Genomic DNA, 24995 nt, shown 5'->3' with positions numbered 1-24995 from the left:
TTTTATGCATTGAACAAAGGCAATTCTGCTTGCGGAAACGCAAAATTAAATGACATTCTGCGGATTTTTGAACGCAGCATAAACGCTGCGGAAAAATCCGCAGCATGTGCATAGAACTTGCGGAATCCCATTGGGGACCATGGGGTGCGTGTTACCAAGCGTTTTACAAGCGTTTCCACTGCGGAAATTCCGCATCAAAAACGCTTGAAAAATGCTACGTGGGCACACAGCCTGAAACTCAATGTACAGTGCTGCTACTCGCAGAATGTGCTCAGGCAGGAGCAGGGAGAAGCAGGTCATGTGTGTCCAGCGCTCCTTCCCCTCCTGCTAGCTGCGAGTTGGAGGGGGAGGGGCTCTGGATGCTAATGGGCAGCTAGATATGACGTCAGGTGTCCCACCCTTATGACTCCTGTAGCTGTGTTCTGGTGTCGTGCGGCCCAGCAGCAGATTTTCTGGTTAAAGTGAAAAAAGCAAATAACAGTGAAAATTCATAGCAGCAGTGGCTGTGTCCAGTAGCAGCAGTAGTGGTCATCATCATCAGTGCCCGTCTCCAGTAGCAGCAGTAGTGGTGGTCATCATCATCAGTGCCCGTCTCCAGTAGCAATAGCCATCTTTCTGTGTTAGGGGCCCACTACGCCTTCACCTCTAACCCTTGTAAAATGAGTAAAAAACAAACATCACTGAAGAGCTTCTTTGAAAAGGAAGAAAGACCCAATGAGACAGATGAAGACTCCATGACTGCTAAAAAAAAGAAAGCTGCATTTAAAAGAAAATACAATGAGTCCTACTTAAATTATGGGTTCATCGCAACTGGCGATTCACATGCCCCAAGCCCACTGTGTCTGATATGTGGCGACCGGCTATCCAACGAGGCCATGAAGCCTTCAAAACTGGTTCACCACTTACAGACCAAGCACCCTGCATCAAAAGACAAGCCTTTGGAGTTTTTTGAAAAAAAAAACGCGAACACGAAGGACAGAAGCAATTATTGAAGGCCACCACATCAACAAATGTGTCTGCTCTGAGAGCATCATTCTTAGTGGCTAACCGCATTGCCAAGGCTAAGAAGCCCTTCACTATTGGTGAAGAGTTGATCCTGCCTGCCGCTAAGGACATTTGCCAGGAACTTTTAGGAGAGGCTGCGGTTAAAAAAGTGGCACAGGTTCCTCTTTCAGCGAGCACTGTCAGTAGACGAATTAATGAAATAGCAGAAGACATCGAGGTACAATTGTTGGAGAGGATTAATGCGTCACCATGGTACGCAATCCAGGTTGACGAGTCTACTGACGTTGACAACAAGGCAATGATGCTGGTTTATGTGCGATATATTTTTCAGGAGGATGTGCATGAGGATATGTTATGTGCATTATTGTTGCCAGCCAACACCACAGGTGCAGAACTATTCAAGTCTTTGGATGATTACATATCAGGAAACCTAAACTGGTCATTTTGTGTCGGTATATGCACAGACGGAGCAGCTGCCATGACTGGACGGCTTTCTGGTTTAACTACCCGGGTCAAAGAGGTTGCGTCTGAATGCGACTCTACGCACTGTGTCATCCATAGAGAAATGCTGGCAAGCCGAAAAATGTCACCTGAACTTAACAGCGTTTTGCAAGATGTGATTAAAGTTATTAATCACATAAAAGCACATGCCCTTAACTCACGTCTGTTCGAGCAGCTCTGTGAGGAGATGGACGCGGAGCACAAACGTCTTCTCCTACACACAGAAGTCAGATGGCTTTCTAAAGGTAGAGCACTGGCCAGAGTTTTTGAGTTACGAGACCCGCTTTATAGATTTCTTTTAGAAAAAGAATCGCCACTTGCAGCACATTTCAGTAGTAAGGAATGGGTCACAAAACTTGCTTACTTATGTGACATATTCAACTTTTTGAACGAACTTAATCTGTCACTTCAGGGGAGAATGACAACTGCCTTCAAGTTGGCAGATAAAGTTGCTGCATTTAAAGCCAAACTGGAAGTGTGGGGACGGCGAGTGAGAACAGGGATATTTGACATGTTTCAAACATTAGCAGGAGTTTTGGAAGAGACCGAGCCTGAGCCTTCATTCTCCCAGCTGGTGCATGATCACCTATCTCAGCTTTCAGAAGAGTTTGAGCGCTATTTTCCGACCACAAAAGACCCACGAACTAGGAAGGAATGGATTCGCAACCCATTTGTGAACAAGCCAGGTGAATCGACCTTGTCCGTGCTTGAAGAAGACCAACTGCTTGAGATTGCAAATGATGGTAGCCTTAAAAGTATGTTTGAGACTTCAAATCTCCCAACATTCTGGATTAAAGTCCAGGCTGAATATCCTGGGATCGCCACCAAAGCACTGAAAACTCTGCTTCCTTTTCCAACATCCTATCTTTGTGAAACTGGGTTTTCTGCCATGACAACAGCAAAAACGAGATTACGGAGTAGACTGGACATAAGGAACACACTTCGGGTTTCACTGTCTCCCATCACCCCTAGATGGGACCGTCTTGTTGCAGGAAAACAAGCCCAGTGCTCCCACTGATCCAGGGAAACAAGCCTGGTGCTCCCACTCATTCTGAACCTATGGTAAGTTGAATCACATTCTCATTATAAATGTCATAATTATATGATAAGTATGCACTAAGCTCCACCCCTCCATAACCCCACCCCCATATGACCAAAGCCCCGCCCCCACCCCCACCGGGCCATGGAAAACTGGTCTTGCTTAAAGCCGGTCCCTGGTGCAAAAAAGGTTGGGGACCTCTGCTCTATAGGATAGGGACATGCCGAGCTGTCAGTACTGTGAGTGACAACTAGTGTTGAGCGAGCACTAAAATGCTTGGGTGCTCGAAGCTCGGACCTAGCTCACCATGATACTCGGGTGCTCGACCCGAGCAATGAGCCAAATGTTAGTCTATGGGAGACCCGAGCATTTATGCGGCGGCACCCCCGGCAGTCTGTAGAAAGCCTAAAAAGTGCCCAAAACGATAGGGACAGTGCTCAAATGACATGGGGACAGCATGGGGATCGCCCCAGGAAGCATTTCTGACCCCCAGGTCACTGCTGTCAACAACGTGGTCAGAGGTATTAAGCCACTTTTACGGGCTCACAATAAAAAGTTCAAAAACGAAACTGAAACTGCTTTCCTGTGAAATATGTTAAGGAAGTTCCTTTCCAGGGTAAAGACTTGTATATAAGGTAAAATAAATAACCAAAAACAAAAATACTCCTCCACACCTTGGGCTATGTTCACAAGTAGCTTTTTTTATGTGTTTTTGCACTTTTGTATTGCTTTCAACTGTGACAAATGCATTCACCGGGAAATGTCATTTTAACATTTTACAACCTTATCTGGCCATGTGCTGTGTGACACATGCATACAGTGCTGAAAAGACATGGGAACAACATGGGGAAGACCCCTGGAAGCATCTCTGACACCCAGGTCACTGCCTAAAAGTGTGCCCATCAGAAGTGATCCTTGCCACATCAGAAGATGCAGACTTGCAACTATCCCCGTGCAAGTTTTAATGCCCCTTCGAAGAGACGTGGAGGTCACAGTAGCTTAGCAAGATGGTTTTAATGCCCCTTGGAAGAGACGTGGAGGTCAGAGTGGTTTAACAAGACGGTTTTAATGCCCCTTGGAAGAGACATGGAGGTCACAGTAGCTTAGCAAGACGGTTTTAATGCCCCTTGGAAGAGACGTGGGGGTCACAGTAGCTTAGCAAGACCGTTTCAATGCCCCTTACAAGAGCCATGCAGTACAGCATATTAAATACATTGTTCCTATTATTGGGGAGTGGGTCTCCCATAGTCTTTGCCTATGCCTTCCAAGCAAAAGCTGCCAAAAATTAGGATGGAGGAACTTGCAATGCTGGCAACACGGACCACGGTCAACCTGGTGGTATAGTGGTGGTGGAGGCTGAGGATAAGGAGAAAAGCAAAAAACAGCCGAAATGAGGAAGCGTATACCGATGTGTGGGTGTGAAGCGGTGCATGGGAATACACCTCCCAAAATAACACAGTGGATTTGACTTTATGTTACTCTGCTGTCATTTGGTGGTGATGAGAAGTCTGGCCCAATCCAGCCCTTGTTCATTTTGATACGGGTCAGCTTGTCAGCATTGTTAGTTGACAGGCGAGTGCGTTTATCAGTTATAATTCCCCCAGCGGCACTAAAAACACACTCCGATAACACGCTAGTGGCAGGGCAGGCCAGGACCTCCAAGGTGTACCGAGCTAGTTCATTCCAAGTGTCCAGCTTGGATACCCAATAATTAAAAGGCACAGAGGAATCACGGAGGACGCTGGTACGGTCGGCAAGGTACTCCCTCACCATCTTTTGAAACTTTCCACTCCTTGTGAGAGTACCCCGCCCCTCAGGGCCTGTAAGCTGGGCGGGTGTCAGAAAACTGTAGCAGAACGTTGTCAGTGTTCCCCCGCCTCTGCTGGATTGGAGTTGTGTCTCTCTCACCTGTACTCCTTGGTTGGGCAATGAACTGTGACCTCTGCCGCTAGCGTGTTCAGATGGGAATTTTTTTTAACAGTCCTGCAGCAAGGGCCTTCTGGTACTGCCACATTTTTGTAGACCTCTCCACCTCAGGAATAAGAGAGTGAAAGTTCTCCTTGTAGCGGGGGTCTAAAAATGTCACCAACCAGTAATGACTGTCACCCAACATTTTGACAACGCAAGGGTCACGGTTAAGGCAGCGTAACATAAAGTCAGCCATGTGTGCCAGACTGGTAACGGGCAAGACTTCCGTGTCCTCACCAAGATGACGACTGACCATGCTCTCCTCCTCCTCCCCCCTGTCCTCAGGCCACCCATGCTGAACCGACGGTATGACAGTTGTACAGGTACTACCGTCTACAGCGCATGATACCAGCTCCTGTTCTTCCTCCTCCTCCTCTCCCTCATTGTCCCCCAATGCACGTTGGGATGAGATGGGGCTGGGCTGTGTGTAATCGCCCACTACGGCTTCTTGATCCATCTCATCATACTCTGGCTGCAATGCCTCCTCTTTAATTCTCTGCAGAGAGCGTTGCTAAAGACAGACAAGTGGGATGCTGATGCTAATGATGGCGTCATCGCAACTCACCATCTTGGTGGACTCCTCAAAATTTGTCAAGATGGTACATATGTCAGACATCCAGGTCCACTCCTGAGGTCTTATGTGTGGAGTCTGACCTGAATATCGACGGCCTTGTTGCAGCTGGTACTCCACAACTGCTCTCTTCTGCTCACAAATCCTTCGCAACATGTGGAGGGTAGAGTTCCAATGTGTGGGGACATCACACAACAGTCGGTGTGCCGGAAGCTGCAAACGCAACACAGCAAGGGCGGCAGAAGCTGTAGCCAACTAGCGAAAATGAGCAGACAGGCGCGTACTTTGACGAGCAGATCTGGCAACTCGGGTACGATTTAAGAAACCTCTGAACCACGAGGTTAAGCACATGAGCCAGGCATAGTACGTGTAGGTTCAGCGGCCTAAGCCACAGATCTGCCTGCTCTTTCACAGTTGTCCACAACTCACAAGCAGTGTGAGGTTCATCACCTAAGCTTATTAGTTTCAGCACAGCCTGTTGCCGCTTGGCTGAGGCAGTACTGCAGTGCTTCCAGCTTGTAACTGATGTGGTGATATCTGAGATGGAGGCTGAACATGAGGAGGAGGATGATGCGCAGGAGCTGTACAGTGTGGGGGTAACTCTGACTGACATAGGGCCCGCAATCCTCGGTGTGGGGAGGATGTGTTCCGTTCCAAGGTCCGACTGGGTCCCGGCTTCCACTATGTTTACCCACTGTGCTGTCAGGGAGATGTACCATCCCTGGCCACAAGCACTTGTCCACGTGTCCGTTGTCAGGTGGACTCTCCCAGTAACTGCGTTGTTGAGGGCACTGCAGATGTTTTGGGACACGTGCTTGTGTAGTGCGGGGATGGCACACAGGGCAAAATAGTGTTGGCTGGGGACCGAGTACCGAGGGATGGCCACCTCCATAAGGTAGCGGAAGGATTCCGTCTCCACCAGCCTAAAAGGCAGCGTTACCAACTCAAGCAGTCGTGAAATGTGCGAATTTAGGACTGTGGCCTGTGCGAGACACTCAAAATGCTTTTTTTATGCAAAAAGGTGGATTACACCTATATCTGAACCGTGGAAGAGGAAAACCACAGTTCTAGTTATCTGGCCTACACCAGAATCTTTTAAACAGATATATTTGTGTCTGAACAGTCAGCGACACACTCAAAATGTTTTTTTTTATTGAAAAAAGGCAAAAAAGTGGATAATACCGAGATTTGAACCGTGGAACTGCAAAAACACAGTTCTAGTTATCTGGCCTACACCAGACTCTTTCAAACAGATATATTTGTGTCTGAACAGTCAGCGAGACATTCAAAATGTTTTTTTTTATGGAAAAAAGGCAAAAAAGTGGATAATACAGAGATTTGAACCGTGGAACTGCAAAAACACAGTTCTAGTTATCTGGCCTACACCAGACTCTTTTAAACAGATATATTTATGTCTGAAAAGTCAGCGAGACACTCAAACTGTTTTTTTTTATTGAAAAAAGGCAAAAAAGTGGATAATACAGAGGTTTGAACTGTAGAAGAGGAAAACCACAGTTCTAGTTATTTGGCCTACACCATACTCTTTTAAACAGATATATTTGTGTCTGAACAGTCAGCGAGACACTCAAAATGTTTTTTTATGCAAAATGGTGGATTACACAGAGATTTGAACCGTGGAAAAGGAAAACCACAGTTCTAGTTATCTGGCCTACACCAGACTCTTTTAAACAGATATATTTGTGTCTGAACAGTCAGCGAGACACTCAAAATGTTTTTTTTAATGCAAAAAGGTGTATTACACCCAGATTTGAACCGTGGAAGAGGAAAACCACAGTTCTAGTTATCTGGCCTACACCAGAATTTTTTAAACAGATATATTTGTGTCTGAACAGTCAGCGAGACACTCAAATTGTTTTTTTTTATTGAAAAAATGCAAAAAAGTGGATAATACAGAGATTTGAACCGTGGAACTGCAAAACCACAGTTCTAGTCATCTGGCCTACACCAGACTCTTTTAAACAGATATATTTGTGTCTGAACAGTCAGCGAGACATTCAAAATGTTTTTTTTTATTGAAAATAGACAAAAAAGTGGATAATGCAGAGATTTGAACCGTGGACCTGCAAAACCACAGTTCTAATTATCTGGCCTACACCAGACTCTTTTAAACAGATATATTTGTGTTTAAATAGTCAGCGAGACACTCAAAATGTTTTTTTTCGTGCAAAAAGGTGGATTACACAAAAATTTGAACCGTGAAAGAGGAAAACCACAGTTCTAGTTATCTGGCCTACACCAGAATCTTTTAAACAGATATATTTGTGTCTGAACAGTCAGCGAGACACTCAAAATGTTTTTTCTTATGGAAAAAAGGCAAAAAAGTGGATAATACAGAGATTTGAACCGTGGAAGAGGAAAACCACAGTTCTAGTTATCTGGCCTACACCAGACTATTTTAAACAGATATATTTGTGTCTGAACAGTCAGCGAGACATTCAAAATGTTTTTTTTTATTGAAAAAGGGCAAAAAAGTGGATAATACAGAGATTTGAACTGTGGAACTGCAAAACACAGTTCTAGTTATCTGGCCTACACCAGACTCTTTTAAACAGATATATTTGTGTCTAAATAGTCAGCGGGACACTCAAATGTTTTTTTTCATGCAAAAAGGTGGATTACACAAAAAATTGAACCGAGGAAGAGGAAAACCACAGTTCTAGTTATCTGGCCTACACCAGAATCTTTTAAACAGATATATTTGTGTCTGAACAGTCAGCGAGACACTCAAAATTGTTTTTTTTTATGCAAAAAGGTGGATTACATAGAGATTTGAACCGTGGAAGAGGAAAACCTCAGTTCTAGCTATCTGGCCTACACCAGACTCTTTTAAACAGATATATTTGTGCCTGAACAGTCAGCGAGACACTCAAAATGTTTTTTTTATGAAAAAGGTAGATAACACCCAGATTTGAACAGTGGAAGAGGAAAACCACAGTTCTAGTTATCTGGCCTACACCAGAATCTTTTAAACAGACATATTTGTGTCCGAACAGTCAGCGAGACACTCAAAATGTTTTTTTTTATTAAAAAAAGGCAAAAGAGTGGATAACACAGAGATTTGAACCGTGGAACTGCAAAACCACAGTTCTAGTTATCTGGCCTACACCAGACTCTTTTAAACAGATATATTTGTGTCTGAACAGTCAGCGAGACACTCAAAATGTTTTTTTTTTTATGCAAAAAGGTGGATTACACAGAGATTTGAACCATGGAAGAGGAAAACCACAGTACTAGTTATCTGGCCTACACCAGACCCTTTTCAAAAGATATATTTGTGTTTGAACAGCAAGCGGGACACTCAAATTGTTTTTTTTTAATTGAAAAAAGGCAAAAAAGTGGATAATATAGAAATTTGAACCATGGAACTGCAAAACCACAGTTCTAGTTATCTGGCCTACACCAGACTATTCTAAACAGATATATTTGTGTCTGAACAGTCAGCGAGACACTCAAAATGTTTTTTTTTATTGAAAAAAGGCAAAAAAGTGGATAATACAGAGATTTGAACCGTGGAACTGCAAAACCACAGTTCTAGTTATCAGGCCTACACCAGACTCTTTTAAACAGATATATTTGTGTCTGAACAGTCAGCGAGACACTCAAAATGTTTTTTTATGCAAAAAGGTGGATAACACCCAGATTTGAACCGTGGATGAGGAAAACCACAGTTCTAGTTATCTGGCCTACACCAGACTCATTTAAACAGATATATTTGTGTCTGAACAGTCAGCGAGACACTCAAAATGTTTTTTTTATTGAAAAAAAGGCAAAAAAGTGGATAATACAGAGATTTGAACCGTGGAACTGCAAAACCACAGTTCTAGTTATCTGGCCTACACCAGACTCTTTGAAACAGATATATTTGTGTCTGAACAGTCAGCGAGACACTCAAAATTTTTTTTTTTTTTAAAAAAGGCAAAAAAGTGGATAATACAGAGATTTGAACCGTGAAACTGCAAAACCACAGTTCTAGTTATCTGGCCTACACCAGACTCTTTTAAACAGATATATTTGTGTCTGAACAGTCAGCGAGACACTCAAAATGTTTTTTTTTATGCAAAAAGGTGGATTACACAGAGATTTGAACCGTGGAAGAGGAACACCACAGTTCTAGTTATCTGGCCTACACCAGACTCTTTTAAACAGATATATTTGTGTCTGAACAGACAGCGAGACACTCAAAATGTTTTTTTTATGAAAAAGGTGGATAACACCCAGATTTGAACAGTGAAAGAGGAAAACCACAGTTCTAGTTATGTGGCCTACACCAGACTCTTTTAAACAGATATATTTATGTCTGAACAGTCAGCGAGACGCTCAAAATGTTTTTTTTATTGAAAAAAGGCAAAAAAGTGGAATATACAGAGATTTGAACCGTGGAAGAGGAAAACCACAGTTCTAGTTATCTGGCCTACACCAGACTCTTTTAAGCAGATATATTTCTGCCTGAACAGTCAGCAAGACGCTCAAAAGGTTTTTTTTTATGCAAAAAGGTGAATTACATAGAGATTTGAACCATGGAAGAGGAAAACCACAGTTCTACACTGTGTTCCAAATTATTATGGAAATAATATTTTCTCAGATTTTCCCAAATTACCTATATGAATTGCAGTCATTGTAATTTTCCAGTCAAATAACTATTAGAGTACAATTGAAAGGTTTTTGTACAAACTGCCTATGATAACAGTATATTTTTTAAAAAAATAAAAAACTCAAACTGCACTCAAAATGCATGTTCCAAATTATTATGCACAGCAGAGTTTTCAACCTTTTCATTTTAATTACAAACAAAAAAATTGTCATTTTTGAAATTATAAGCATTAGCAGGTTATTACAAACTGAAATCAAACAGTTTTCAACTCAAAACTTTATTCTAGGTGATGTTACATTTGCACATAGGACCCCTTGTTCGAAAGGAGCTTCTGAACTCTCTCGTCCATTGAATTTGTCAGGTTTTGGATGGTTTCTGCTTTAATTGTTTTGCATGAGGACAGAATACCCTCCCAGAGCTGTTACTTAGATGTGAACTGCCTCCCGCCATCATAGACACTCCTTTTGATGATGCTCTAGAGGTTCTCAATGGGGTTGAGGTCAGGGTAGCATGGGTGCCACACCATAAGTTTGTCCCCTTTTATGCCCATAGCAGCCAGAGATGCAGATGTGTTATGTGCAGCATGAGACGGGGCATTATCATGCAGGAAATGATCTCGATGGTCCAGATGGATGGAGTGGAGGATGGCTGGTTGATGGACACCCCATGCAAACACGGCTACGGCGCTAACAAGGAGGAGGTGGAGTAATGTTTTGGGCTGGAATCATGGGGAGAGAGTTTGTCGGCCCTTTTAGGATCCCTGAAGGGTTAAAGGTGAACTCCATAATGTATGTTGAGTTTCTCAAACAGCACTTCCTTCCATGGTTCAAGAAGAAGAACCGTGCATTCCGCAGCAAGATCATTTTCATGCATGATAATGCCCCGTCTCATGCTGCACATAACACATCTGCATCTCTGGCTGCTATGGGCATAAAAGGGGACAAACTTATGGTGTGGTGCCCATGCTCCCCTGACCTCAACCCCATTGAGAACCTCTGGAGCATCATCAAAAGGAGTGTCTATGATGGCGGGAGGCAGTTCACATCTAAGCAACAGCTCTAAGAGGGTATTCTGTCCTCATGCAAAACAATTGAAGCAGAAACCATCCAAAACCTGACAAATTCAATGGACGAGAGAGTTCAGAAGCTCCTTTCGAACAAGCGATCCTATGTGCAAATGTAACATCACCTAGAATAAAGTTTTGAGTTGAAAACTGTTTGATTTCAGTTTGTAATAACCTGCTAATGCTTATAATTTCAAAAATGACAATTCTTTTGTTCGTAATTAAAATGAAAAGGTTGAAAACTCTGCTGTGCACAATAATTTGGAACATGCATTTTGAGTGCAGTTTGAGTTTTTTATTTTTTTTTAAATATACTGTTATCATAGGCAGTTTGTACAAAAACCTTTCAATTGTACTCTAATAGTTATTTGACTGGAAAATTACAATGACTGCAATTCATATAGGTAATTTGGGAAAATCGGAGAAAATATTTTTTGCATAATAATTTGGAACACAGTGTAGTTATCTGGCCTACACCAGAATCTTTTAAACAGATATATTTGTGTCTGAACAATCAGCGAGACACTCAAAATGTTTTTTTTTGTTGAAAAAAGGCAAAAAAGTGGATAATACAGAGATTTGAACCGTGGAACTGCAAAACCACAGTTCTAGTTATCTGGCTTACACCAGACTCTTTTAAACAGATATATTTGTGTCTGAACACTCACAGACACACTCAGTATTTTTTTTTGTGGGGGGGAATACCAAAAGGTTAATAAGAAGGGTATTTGTACAGTCTGACTGAGCAAAAAAAAAAAAAAGAGGATTTAGATGAAAAAAAAAACGATTTTTCCTGGCCCCTGAGACCTGGGGCTATGTCTAGCAATTTGAAAAGCAGCACATAGGACTGTAATGCCGTGTTTGTTGGTATAACCACTGCGTCTCCTATACAGCCTGCCTGCCTGCCTACCTGATATCTGGGATTGATATTAGTCCTGAGAAGGACTGTTTGTTTGATTTTGCAGGCTTTAGAGACCCTACACTACCTATTTCACAGTATAAATCTCTCCCTAACTCAGCAGCACTCACCCTGCACCGTCTGATCCGGGGCAACTGTGTCCAAGATGGTGGCGCCCAGTTTTAAATACTCGAGGTGACGCTGTGCGGCCAGCCAATCACTGTAATGCCCACAACCAACATGGCTGCGGCATTATAGTGACTGGCTGGCAATCCCTGCATGTTCATTGGCTCTGTAAAGAGCGCCAAACATGCAGGGCGGAGACCCGAGCTCCCGCCCGAGTAACCCGGAAATGCTCGGTGCTCGCCGAACATCCCGAGTAGTGAGATGCTCAGGCGAGTACCGAGCAGTGTCGAGCATGCTCGCTCAACACTAGTGACAACCCAATCTCTCAATCTGGCCGGGTCTGCAAAGTCTTCAAGGTGTCACCCTTTTTGGGTGATTACTTGAGTATTTAGCTGGTTGACTATTACCAGACCTTGCCAGTTGTAGCTTTTATTTCAGTGGTGTGTTTGTTCTCTGCTCTGTATTCTGATATTCTGATCTTTGTTGTCGGGACTCGGTACTATAGTCTTTGGTGATGTTGCTACCCTGTGTCAAATTCATGATCTTAGCCTCTGCGACCTGGATTCTGTTAGGTTCATCAGAGATTACACCTAAGATGCCAAAGAAGGAGTCAACAGAAAACCATTCTGGAGCTTGGGGGGATAAAGAAAACGCCCGGGCCTGAGGGCCACCACGCAGGAGGGACATAATAATTCCTTCCTGCTGGGATTCATTCCCTGAAGACCGAGGTCACGAGGTAAAAAATAACTTACAGTTCTCCCTGAACAGCCTAAACTTGTCTTTCTACCCTGAAAATGTTTCAGGAAAGGCCACTACAGGTTCGGGAGAAACCAACTGCATGTCAGAGGGTACAGACATCGCAGCCCCAGCCGGCAGTGGAGAGCTATAGGGAGCTGTCATAAAACTAGATACCTGCCCCTGAAACTGCAATTGCGATGATTCAGAATTCTGGAATTCTTTAGCCAGATGTGGTATCATTTGTGTCAGATTTACCAACTGATCATAAAGCGTGTGAACTGGATCCATACTGGCGAAAAAATATAAGGGCCAGTTGTAATGTGACACTGAGTCACTTCTCATGGGAAGCCATGAGGCGGGTAAATCAAGGAGTCTGAGGTCAAATGCTAGGAGAGTACATCATAGACAAAGGGATAATAAAATAGTCAGAGCTAAATCCAAGGTCCCGCAACAAAGATCAGAATATCAGAATACAGAGCACAGAGCAAACACATCACTGAGCTAAAAGCTACAACTGGCAAGGTCTAATATTAGTCAGCCAGTTAAATAGCCAGGTAATCACCCAGAATCACCTGGATGACCCTGCAGACCCGGCCATATTGGGCAGCTGGGCTGTCAATCACAATACCGACAGCTTAGCATGCCCCTGCCTTAGATTGGGTGATTGGGCTGTCACTCACAATATGGACAACTCAGCACGCCCTTATCCTATAGAGCAGCTGAGCTGTCACTCACAGCATGGTGGAATTGTGACACAAGCATATAGGACCAAGACCAGGCGTGTAACTATAGTCGGTTTAGGGGTTGCAGCCTAACCCACACTCTGAAGTTTTGAAAGAGAAAAGACCAAAATTATTAAAACCCACGATAGTGTGGGCTTCCAAGCTCCAAGTTATGCCACTGACCATGACTTCAGCAAAGAGGACATCTATAGAAATGAGGTTAAAATGTTTTCCAAATGGGTATGGTATACTAATGAGATGATATGCTCTATAACTGGAGGAGTTATTGGATCTGAGTAAGAAGACTGCACATCAATAGCTCTAAAAACTTGACCCAATTTTTTTGTTTTTTGAAGACCAATTTCTCATATTGTATGACAGAATTTTCTTGAGCTTTTTGAAAGGCTAATGTGATCTTGTGATTTATTATTATTCCTATGGATTTCCTTGCAGAAAGAGGGTCAATGGAAAAAAAAGTCTAACATTTTGGAACTCATCCTTATTAAATAGTAAAAAGGTATGTTAATGGGGTACAGAGGATAGACAATGATAGGTTTCTCTGTTCACGTCAGCATCTCTGAACCTCATTTCATTTCCAACTTTTAAGCTGCACAATAAAATCTTAGATATAACGTCGATAGCATTTTCCATATTATGCAGTAAAACTAGAGTGAGTTAATATGATATGCCTTGTAAGGCTGAGATAACGTTTTGTTGGATAGTTATAGAGGTGAAATTCCTCAAAATCATAACGTTTTTAAATAGTTCTTCAGAAATAAAAAGTAATGATGTCATATTTATTAGGAGTAAAGAAAAACTTGGCCAGAATTAGATGAATTAAATCTTTTGAATATCTGGGAACAATGCACACCTATTAAAATGACTTGATTCTTTTCTTGGAGTTGAATTTGGAGGATAAGTTGCATTTCTAGAAAGCCTGAGGATATTACATTTATTTGAAACCATTAGTACAGAAGGATAAAGGAATGAGTGAATAAATTCAAATGACCATGGACCAGTGGTGATGTCAGTATTCTGTGGCTCCTGAGTGGAAACCCTGTGAACCTCCTACTACCTCAAGGCATCCCTGGCTTCTCTTTTGATTAGGTGGCCTGGTGCGATGTCATCATTGTGGCATCAAGAGAAGAAAGAATCAATGCACAGGACAGATATGCACACCAAATTGCAAGCGAATGGTATCAAAAAATAATAGCTTTATTAATGCATACTAACACACTAAAAACAACTACCAAAGACCATAATGTAGACCATATCCAAGGAATCACCCTTGTTGATAATAACATACATGAGTCAGAGACTAATGTGCTCCCACAGTGTCATACAGGGTATATACAGGGTGGGCCATTTACATGGATACTCCTAAATTAAATGGGAACGGTTGGTGATATCAACTTCCTGTTTGTGGCACATTAGTATATGGGAAGGGGAAAACTTTTCCAGATGGGTGTTGACCATGGTGGCCATTTTGAAGTTGGCCATTTTGGATCCAACTTTATTTTTTTCAATGGTAAGAGGGTCATGTGACACATCAAACTTATTGATAATTTCATAAGAAAAACAATGGTGTGCTTGGTTTTAACATAACTTTATTCTTTCATGAGTTTTTTACAAGTTTATGGCCACTTATAAAATTTGTTCAAAGTGCTGCCCATTGTGTTGGATTGTCAATGCAACCCTCTTCTCCCACTCTTGACACACTGATAGCAACACCGCAGAAGAAATGCTGGCACAGGCTTCCAGTATCAGTTGTTTCAGATGCTGCACATCTCGTATCTTGATGATATGCTGTGGTATATGGGGTACAAAGATAGTGGGGCCATTCTTCATCAATGGAAACCTCAATGCCACTGGATATCTGAAATTTCTAGATGATGTGTTGCCCTCTTTATGCACTGAAGATGGCACGTTTCCTGAGTTTTTCCAACAAGACGGTGCACCACCACATTATGGGTGTCAGGTCCAAGCATTCCTACATGAACAGTTTCCTGGAAAGTGGATTGGTCATCGTGGGCCAGTTGAATGGCTACCAAGGTCTCCTGATCTGACCCCCTTAGACTTTTATCTTTGGGGTCATCTGAAGGAAATTGTCTATGCTGTGAAGATATGAGATGTGCAGCATCTGAAACAATGGATACCGGAAGCCTGTGCTAGCATTTCATCTGCGGTGTTGCCATCAGTGTGTCAAGAGTGGGAGAAGAGGGTTGCATTGATAATCCAACACAATAGGCAGCATTTTGAACACATTTTATAAGTGGTCATAAACTTGTAAAAAACTCATGAAAGAATAAAGTTATTTCTTATGAAATTCTCAATAAGTTTGATGTGTCACATGACCCTCTTACCATTGAAAAAAATAAAGTTGGATCCAAAATGTCCGACTTTAAAATGGCCACCATGGTCACCACCCATCTAGAAAAGTTTCCCCCCTCCCATATACTAATGTGCCACAAACAGGAAGTTGATATCACCAACCATTCCCATTTAATTTAGGTGTATCCATGTAAATGGCCCACCCTGTATAATAATGAGCAGTAGACAACCATAGTATCAAAATGTAACCACAATATTAAGGAGACTCTTGCTATATAAGTAGCTAATGAGGGTAGTACATATACACATATATAAACCTAAGCCTAGGCGTCCCTGGGAGGGGGTAAGCAAGTACCAGAGATATCTTAGCCAAAATGCATAGTCTCATGTGAGAATGTAATAACTTGTAGCAGTAAGAGAACAAAAACAGGCTAAGAGATTAACTATGATGCAAGACCTAGTGTGTCCAGGTCTAGGTTGCTCAAATAAGCCCCTGTCAGGTACAAGTCAGGACCGACAAGGTAAAAAAACCTGTGGGGAACAGAGTATTAGACAGGTGGGTCTACATTCGGCCCCATGTAGACCCACCTAATACTTCATCATTGTTGACAATTAGAGATGAGCGGTGTTCGACTAGAACTGTTCGCCAATCTCAAATTCGAGCTGTTTTAGGCGGTGTTCGAGTCGTTCGACGAACACGAACAATTTGCAAAAAATTCAGCTGTTCGAGGTTATGTTCGATAACTGTTCGTGCACCAAAAGCGTAACTGGATTTTTTCACATCATGCAGGGATTGTCTGCCACTCACTGTAATGTCACAGCCATGGTGGTTGTGGCATTACAGTGGTTGCCCAATTCGATGGGAACAGTGCTCACAGTGAAACATGAAAAGCTGGCAATTCAGCAGCGGCATACACTGGTACCCGACCATTTAGAACTGAAAGAATAGAGCATCACACATAGATTAGATAGATAGAAACATGTCAGTCTCATATATAATAAGTACAGTGACAGTGTTGATTACTGTACATGTCATTTAGTGTTAAAGGATTTATTAAAAAAAATAATAGTGTTTTCATGCACCGTCTCTTTAAAAAAGCCGGCCGGCAATTCAGCATCGGCACCCGACAATTTAGAACAGAAAGAATAGAGCATCACACATAGATTAGATAGATAGAAACATGTCAGTCACATATATAATAAGTACAGTGATAGTGTTGATTACTGTACTTGTCATTTAGTGTTAAAATAAAGGATTTAATAAAAAAAAAATTGGCGTGGGGTTCCCCGTAATTTTAGTCTCTAGCGGAGGTTAAGCAGATGGCTGGGGCAGATGTTTGAAGCCTGGGAAGGGGGTAATACCCACGGAGCTTCCCAGGCTACTAATATCAGCCCCCAGCTGAATACCTAGCCTTTACTAGCTATTAAAATGGGGGACCCCCCAAAAAAATAACGTGGGGTCCCCCCTATTTTAATAGCTAGCAATGGCTAGGCAGACAGATGGGGGCTGATATTAATAGCCGAGGAAGGGTGCCATGAATATTGGCCCCCTCCAAGGCTAGAAACACCAGCCGTCAGCAGCCCCAGAAATGGCGCATCCATAGGATGCGCCAATTCTGGCACTTAGCCTCGCTCTTCCCACTGCCCTGTAGTGGTGGCAGTGGGGTAATAGTGCTGGGGTTGATGTCAGCTTATAATGCCAGCTGACATCAAGCCCAGGTTAGTAATGGAGAGGTGTCTATAAGACACCCCCATTACTAACCCCATAGTCAAAGTTAAAAAAAACCCACAAACACCCAGAATAAAGTCCTTTAATTGAAATAAACACACAATTCTTTATTGTTCTAAATTAAACCATACTTACCATCACGCCCATTCCAGCTGAAGCCAATGTCTTCTGCAATAAAAGTAAAATAATAAACCAACATCATCCTTACCTTTCCATGGTTCCCAGGACGGCTCCAGTTCTGCTACATCGAGATGACAGGCTGGATCGCAGCAGAAAGCTACGATCCAGCTTGCCATGCCGCAGACACTGAGAAGTGCAGGCATGCTTGCGCTCCTCAGTGTTTGGCTGTGACGGCATCCAGATGAGCCGAGTTCATGTCCAATGAACTCAGCTCACCTCATGCACGTCACTGACAGCGTGGGGAAATTCTCCTGCGCTTGCCGTGAGCGCAGGAGAATTCTCTCACGCTCACCGCAAGCACAGGAGAGTTTTCCCACGCTGTCAGTGATGTGCATGAGGTGAGCCGAGTTCATTGGACATGAACTCGGCTCATCTGGATGCCGTCACAGCCAGACGCTGAGGAGCACAAGCATGCCTGCGCTTCTCAGTGTCTGCGGCATGGCAAGCTGGATGGCAGCTTTCGTGTAGCAGAGCTGGAGCCATCCTGGGAACCATGGAAAGGTAAGGATGATGTTGGTTTATTATTTTACTTTTATTGCAGAAGACATTGGCTTCAGCTGGAATAATAAACCAACATCATCCTTACCTTTCCATGGTTCCCAGGATGGCTCCAGCTCTGCTACATTCACATGACAGGCTGGATCACAGCCGAAAGCTGCCATCCAGCTTGCCATGCCGCAGACAGTGAGAAACGCAGGCATGCTTGCGCTCCTCAGTGTCTGGCTGTGATGGCATCCAGTTGAGCCGAGTTCAAGTCCAATGAACTCGGCTCACCTCATGCACGTCACTGACAGTGTGGGAAAGTTCTCCTGCGCTTGTGGTGAGCGTGAGAGAATTCTCCTGCGCTCACGGCAAGCGCAGGAGAATTTTCCCACGCTGTCAGTGACGTGCATGAGGTGAGCTGAGTGCAATGAACTCAGCTCACCTCATGCACATCACTGACAGCGTGGGAAAATTCTCCTGCGCTTGCCGTGAGCGCAGGAGAATTCTCTCACGCTCACCACATGCGCAGGAGAATTCTCCCACACTGTCAGTGACGTGCATGAGGTGAGCTGAGTTCACTGGACATGAACTCGGCTCATCTGGATGCCGTCACAGCCAGACACTGAGGAGCGCAAGCATGCCTGCTTTTCTCAGTGTCTGCGGCATGGCAAGCTGGATGGCAGCGTTCTGCTGTGATCCAGCCTGTCATCTCAATGTAGCAGAGCTGGAGCCATCCTGGGAACCATGGAAAGGTAAGGATGATGTTGGTTTATTATTTTACTTTTATTGCAGGAGATCGTTGGCTTCAGCTGGAATGGGCATGATGGTAAGTATGGTTTAATTTAGAACAATAAAGAATTGTGTGTTTATTTCGATTAAAGGACTTTATTCTGGGTGTTTGTGTTTTTTTTAACATTGACTATGGGGTTAGTAATGGGGGTGTCTTATAGATGCCTCTCCATTACTAACCTGGGCTTGATGTCAGCTGGCATTATAAACTGACATCAACCCCAGCCCTATTACTCCACTGCCACCGCTACAGGGCAGTGGGAAGAGCGAGGCTAAGTGCCAGAATTGGCGCATCCTATGGATGCGCCATTTCTGGGGCTGCTGACGGTTGGTGTTTCTAGCCTGGGAGGGGGCCAATACCAATATTCATGGCACCTTCCTGGGCTATTAATATCAGCCCCCAGCTGTCTGCCTAGCGTTTGCCAGCTATTAAAATAGGGGGGACCCCACGTCATTTTTTTTGGGGTCCCCCATTTTAATAGCTAGTAAAGGCTAGGTATTCAGCTGGGGGCTGATATTAGTAGCCTGGGAAGCTCCGTGGGTATTACCCCCTTCCCAGGCTTCAAACATCTGCCCCAGCCGTCTGCTTAACCTCCGTTGAGACTAAAATTACGGGGAATCCCACGCCAATTTTTTTTTTTAATAAATCCTTTATTTTAACACTAAATGACAAGTACAGTAATCAACACTATCACTGTACTTATTATATATGTGACTGATATGTTTCTATCTATCTAATCTATGTGTGATGCTCTATTCTTTCTGTTCTAAATTGTCGGGTACCGATGCTGAATTGCCGGCCGGCTTTTTAAAAGAGAGTGTCTTCTGAGCAGTTTGTCAGCTTTTGGACACCTTTGAAGGTGTTTTCTATGTATTTTTATTTGCCTGCCATTGGTTTTAACGGTGTTCAACGGTGTTCGACGGTGTTCGACAGTGTTCTAAGGTGTTCGACGAACAGTTCCACGAACATCCCGGTGTTCGATGAACCGAACCCGAACACTACGGGGGTTGCTCAACACTATTGACAATGTTTTTTTTTTTCACAACATGATCTTTATCAAAAAACAAAATTTATAATTTTTCGATTTTCATAGTGACCACTGGGGCTTTTTTTAAACTCATAGGGCCCAATCCATCATTGCATTTTTTACATAATTTTTTTGCGTGAATAGCTCTCGATTTGTGACTTTTTGATTTGCATCAAATTCACCAAATCATTTCATTTTTTTTTTCGAGTTGTCTTTTGTGATTTATTTAGTTTCATGATTTTTACGTCAATGTGACTTTTCTAGATGTTTTAGATGGATTAATAAATTATGACTTTCTGGCGCAATGCTACTCCTGTCCCCCCTGAAGTAATTTTATGTACAACAGTTAAAAAGTCAAATTTTTCAGATATTTTGAAAAACGGGAGACTTTTTTAGTGAAAAAGAGGCAAAAAACAGTTGAAGGCTGAAAAAATAAAATTTTGAGCTTTGTGCAAAAATCATGAATTGCGTGTGCTATTTTGGTGCAAAAAAAGTCAAAAAAGAAAAGTGACTTAAAAAACAATGTATGCAAATTGCCTCTTCAGAGAGAAAGTGGACTTGAACTCTATAGTGCCACCTGTTGGAAGCAGCAATCCTACAAGTCACGATCGACCCTTTAACGAGTCTTGCAATTTGATTTAAGATAAAAGCAGAATGCAAAATTTGAAATGGGTTCATACTTTCTACCTTTTTAGCAGGAGTTTTCAGCAAGGCTTCTTATCATTAGAAGGAGGGCTGACCCTCACTGCTGACCCTGCTCCCCCTCCCTTCATACTGACTTTTGAACAGGCTCATTAGATGCTTCAAAATAAAAGATAGTGTAGGGATCTGACCATTGTACTTCTGTACATGTGTTGTTTCCTGAAACACAAAGTAAGAAGTATAAGTCTAAAAGAGCCCCTTCTACCAGGGTGCAAATTGCAGAATTTCTATAAAGAATACAATATTTGCTGACAATAGCTTCCCTTTAAAGAAATTCACCATGTAGGTCCAATTTTATAGGAAGCTAATTAAAATCTAAGTATGTTTTTGAAGTTTGGTAGGAAACCGGAGAACTCAGAAGAAACCTATGCAAATATGGGGAGAACATGCAGATGTTGCCCTTGGTTAGATTTGAACACCATTCCATGGAGCTGCAAAGTAACAGTACTTATCTCGGAGCAACAGTGCTGCCCATAAGAAATGATGACTTGCCATTACTATATTCAACATAGAAAATACAATAATTTCTATCTCACATGTAAAGCGCCATGGAATTAATGGCGCTATAATAATAAATAATAATATTATTATCAATTAATCTCAATAGTAGTAGTAATAGTAGTAAATTCATCAGTGCAGTGCTATCTTAAAACAAAGGTCATCTGTTGACCTTTCCTAGTCAATCACCTCCATGTGGTTGTATGATAATATAGTCCTGGACCGATGCGCTTGGAAAAATCCTAAATGGCGCTACTGCCAAAATCTAATTAAAATTCTTATGTAAGCTTTTCCAGTAATGTAACAGTAACACGGTTCTGCCATGAATGCAGGGTGGCATGGCCTCACATCGAGAAGGAATTTTCACTTCCCCAGCGAGCCATAAACATTACATTCAGAGCTGACCTCATTGCAATGCTGTGTCATAAGATTGCTGGAAGTAACAGAAATACAGATATTTTCTCATATGGCACAGTTTAGAGAAATGATTGTTTGTAGAGAGGATACCCTGTGGGGGATATTTGGAATATAGATGATAATAACAGCAGGGATCCTCTCTTCTGTTATCTTCGAAAGAACAAATATACAAACTTTAATTGAGATGTCACTAAATGAGCAATAGCAGGGTTGTAACCAGTAATCGAGGGGCCCATAGTGCGGTAATTCTTGGAGTAGTGTCTCACCCTCCACAACATGTGAGAGTAGGAAGGACTAGGATCAATACTGCTGGAAGTACCTTGTGCCATAGATGTGCAATGGGTGGTAGTAGCTGTCCTTTCCTCCCCTTTGCCAGTGCCCCTTGGTGCCACAAGCACACTCATAGGCTATGATGGTTTGTTATGAATATACTACCTATATAGTCCCTAGTGTAAGTATAGGTCACATACAAAATATCATAGATAAGCTACTAGTGATGAGCGAGTGTGTATTGTTAACCCTTTCGGTGAGCACACTTGGGTACTCGCCGAGTATTTGCGGCATGCTCAACATCTATGTTAGTGCCGCCGCGGCTGCATGTCTCACCACTGTTAGACAGTTGTGACACATGCAGGGATTGACTGCTTGTTAGGCAATCCCTGCATGTGTCATAGCTGTGTAACAGCCGCGACACATGCAGCCGCGGCGGCACTAACATAAGTGCTCGCCGAAAGGGTTAACAATAATGCACTCATCACTATAAGCTGCCAAACAAAGCATGACTGCGACTATACAATAATGCAAAAAATCACAAACTTTATTAAAAAGTAGATAAAAACATATTAAAATGCAATACCAGGAATCCATTCAATGTAGAGAACCAAAAGAAGAGAAAGGGAAAGCTGCTGGAAACCCCAAAAGGATGGTACAATGCAGATGGGCACATAGAAATATGTACAAAATAAATTAAACATATATGGAAAAATCATCAATGAACGTCACCAGTGGATGACGTAAAATGTTTCATAAAGTGCAAGTAGAAAAAATTGTAAGAACGTGAAAATGCATCAATATGCTGATCTTAGGTAAAGTGCATATCATTCATCACAGAAAGATGCACCAACCAAAAAGTAATGCAAAAGAGTAAATGCGTCATAAACAAATGCATGGTACGAACCAAAGTAAGAGAGTATCCAGGTGCCCAGCCAGCCCATGCGCGTTTCCCACTGTGTGCTTCATCAGGGGTGGTACCTAATCATAAATATTTATCAAGGTGAATTTTCAGTAAGACCTACCTTCTCGTTGTCTATTGTGTCTGCTGCTCCTTCCATTAGCTTCTTCACACTGTTTCAATTGGTTATGGCAAGAGGCAAGGCCATTCATAGAGGCAGACAGTGTAATTATAATGTGGGGCTTCTGGAGAGAGGGTGCCTACACTAGTTAGGCAACAAATTTTAATTTGATTGGTGGTGAATTAACATGAGGAACAGGGAAGGAAAAAGGCTAGTTTAGTAGTCCTTCAAGTCTTCAAGAAGCATTTCGGAAAAATGTTTGATTCCATAAACATGTATTAATATGTATGTTGTACAGTTGTAAGTGCGTTAATATACTCACCGATCACCATCTTCCGTGTTTTTAAGCACCGCACCAGTCACCTTTTACTCACGTTATGGCTATTTAGGCTTTTCGGAACACACTTGGGTCTATGTGCGAGCCGGAAGTCGTTTATAGATTGTAAGCCTATGGAGTGTTAGACCGAGGCAAACACATAAACCCTAAAGGGGTTAATATTCACCTTGTCAATATAGAATGTCTTGAAACCTCCCTGACATGGTCTACATTGATTGGACAGTGTATGGGCTCATGCGGATGACAGTATTTTCGGTCCAAGTGCGATCCGAAAGAACATTGGATCACACTCGGACCATTGTTATGCTTTGAGGTCGTGCACATTTCAGATTTTCAGACCAATGTTATGCTATGAGGCCGTGCACATGTCAGATTTTTTACTTGGTCAGAGCCGGTCTGGGGAAAAATTGCAGCATGCCCCAGTTTGATCCGATATTTGGATCGCACTCAGCCATTAAAGCCAATGAGTTTGTGGTAAGCATCGAACTGCACTTGGATGACATCTGAGTGAAGTCCGACTTCCATGGACTGACACAATAGAGAAGATGGAGAATTTTTTTCTCCATCTTCTCCTCATTCAAGAGAATCGGATCACACTATGATCACACTCTGATCAAACGCTAATCAGAATGCGATCAGAGTGTGATTTGCATTATCGACCCGATTCTCTCAGATAAGAGAATACACAATCCTGTGACCCTAGCCTATCAGGAACCCATCCGATTGACAAAGGTAATGCTAATTTTTTTTCATGAAGTTCCAAGTGGAATCACAGATGGCACAATGCATAATTCTAAGAAAAATTACATTTTATGGATACTGCAAGGATTTACTAAACCAGTCAAATTCTCTTCAAAGGGAATGTGTTATCTAAAAATGAGTTACTATGTAAATCTAATTTTTTATGTTATATTAAAATATTTTTTATATACAACCCCTGGCATAAATTATGGAATCACCAGGCTCGGAGGATGTTCATTCAGATGTTTAATGTTGTTGAAAAAAAGCAGATCACAGACATGGCACAAAACTAAAGTCATTTCAAATGGCAACTTTAGGGCTTTAAGAAACACTAAAAGAAATCAAGATTAAAAATGTGGTACTCAGTAAGGGTAATTTTTTTCAGACCAAGCAGAGGGAAAAAATTATGGAATCACTCAATTCTGTGGAAAAAATTATGGAATCACCCTGTAAATTTTCTTTTCCAAAACTAACACCTGCATCAAATTAGATCTGCTCTTTAGTCTGCATCTAAAAAGGAGTGATCACACCTTGGAGAGCTGTTGCACCAAGTGGACTGACATGAATCATGGCTTCAACACGAGAGATGTCAATTGAAACAAAGGAGAGGATAATCAAACTCTTAAAAGAAGGTAAATCATCACGCAGTGTTGCAAAAGATGTTGGTTGTTCACAGTCAGCTGTGTCTAAAATCTGGACCAAATACAAACAACATGGGAAGGTTGTTAAAGGCAAACATACTGGTAGTCCAAGGAAGACAAAGCGTCAAGACCGGAAACTTAAAGCAGTATGTCTCCAAAACAGGAAATGCACAACAAAACAAATGAGGAACGAATGGGAGGAAACTGGAGTCAATGTCTGTGACCGAACTGTAAGAAACCGCCTAAAGGAAATGGGATTTACATACAGAAAAGCTAAACATAAGCCATCATTAACACCTAAACAGAAAAAAACAAGGTTACAATGGGCTAAGGAAAAGCAATCGTGGACTGTGGATGACTGGATGAAAGTCATATTCAGTGATGAATCGCGAATCTGCATTGGGCAAGGTGATGATGCTGGAACTTTTGTTTGGTGCCATTCCAATGGATTTGGATAAGCTGGGTAGGTGGAGCATTAAATGGCAAATGAGGTTTAACGAGGAGAAATGTAAGGTCATACATATGGGAAGGAAAAATGGAAGTCACCAGTACTCACTGAATGGGAAATCATTGGGGAATTCAGA

The 24995-nt window shown here is 42.3% G+C and overlaps 1 protein-coding gene across 1 annotated transcript; it reads left to right on the top strand.

Annotated features, from left to right (window-relative positions):
* Nucleotides 1-659: 659 nt before the first annotated feature.
* On the top strand, nucleotides 660-12447 carry LOC141155512 (SCAN domain-containing protein 3-like). The gene is made up of 3 exons (XM_073642379.1): nucleotides 660-981; nucleotides 1041-2423; nucleotides 12356-12447. Exons 1-3 carry the CDS (start codon nucleotides 660-662, stop codon nucleotides 12445-12447), a joined length of 1797 nt encoding a protein of 598 aa, XP_073498480.1.
* Nucleotides 12448-24995: the final 12548 nt, after the last annotated feature.

Source organism: Phyllobates terribilis, unplaced genomic scaffold, assembly GCF_046119375.1.
Source record: "Phyllobates terribilis strain yellow unplaced genomic scaffold, ASM4611937v1 Scaffold_7__3_contigs__length_470593459, whole genome shotgun sequence".
NCBI classification, from domain to species: domain Eukaryota; kingdom Metazoa; phylum Chordata; class Amphibia; order Anura; family Dendrobatidae; genus Phyllobates; species Phyllobates terribilis.
Note: the sequence above shows the minus strand (reverse complement) of the source record. Positions and strands in the feature narration are given on the sequence as shown.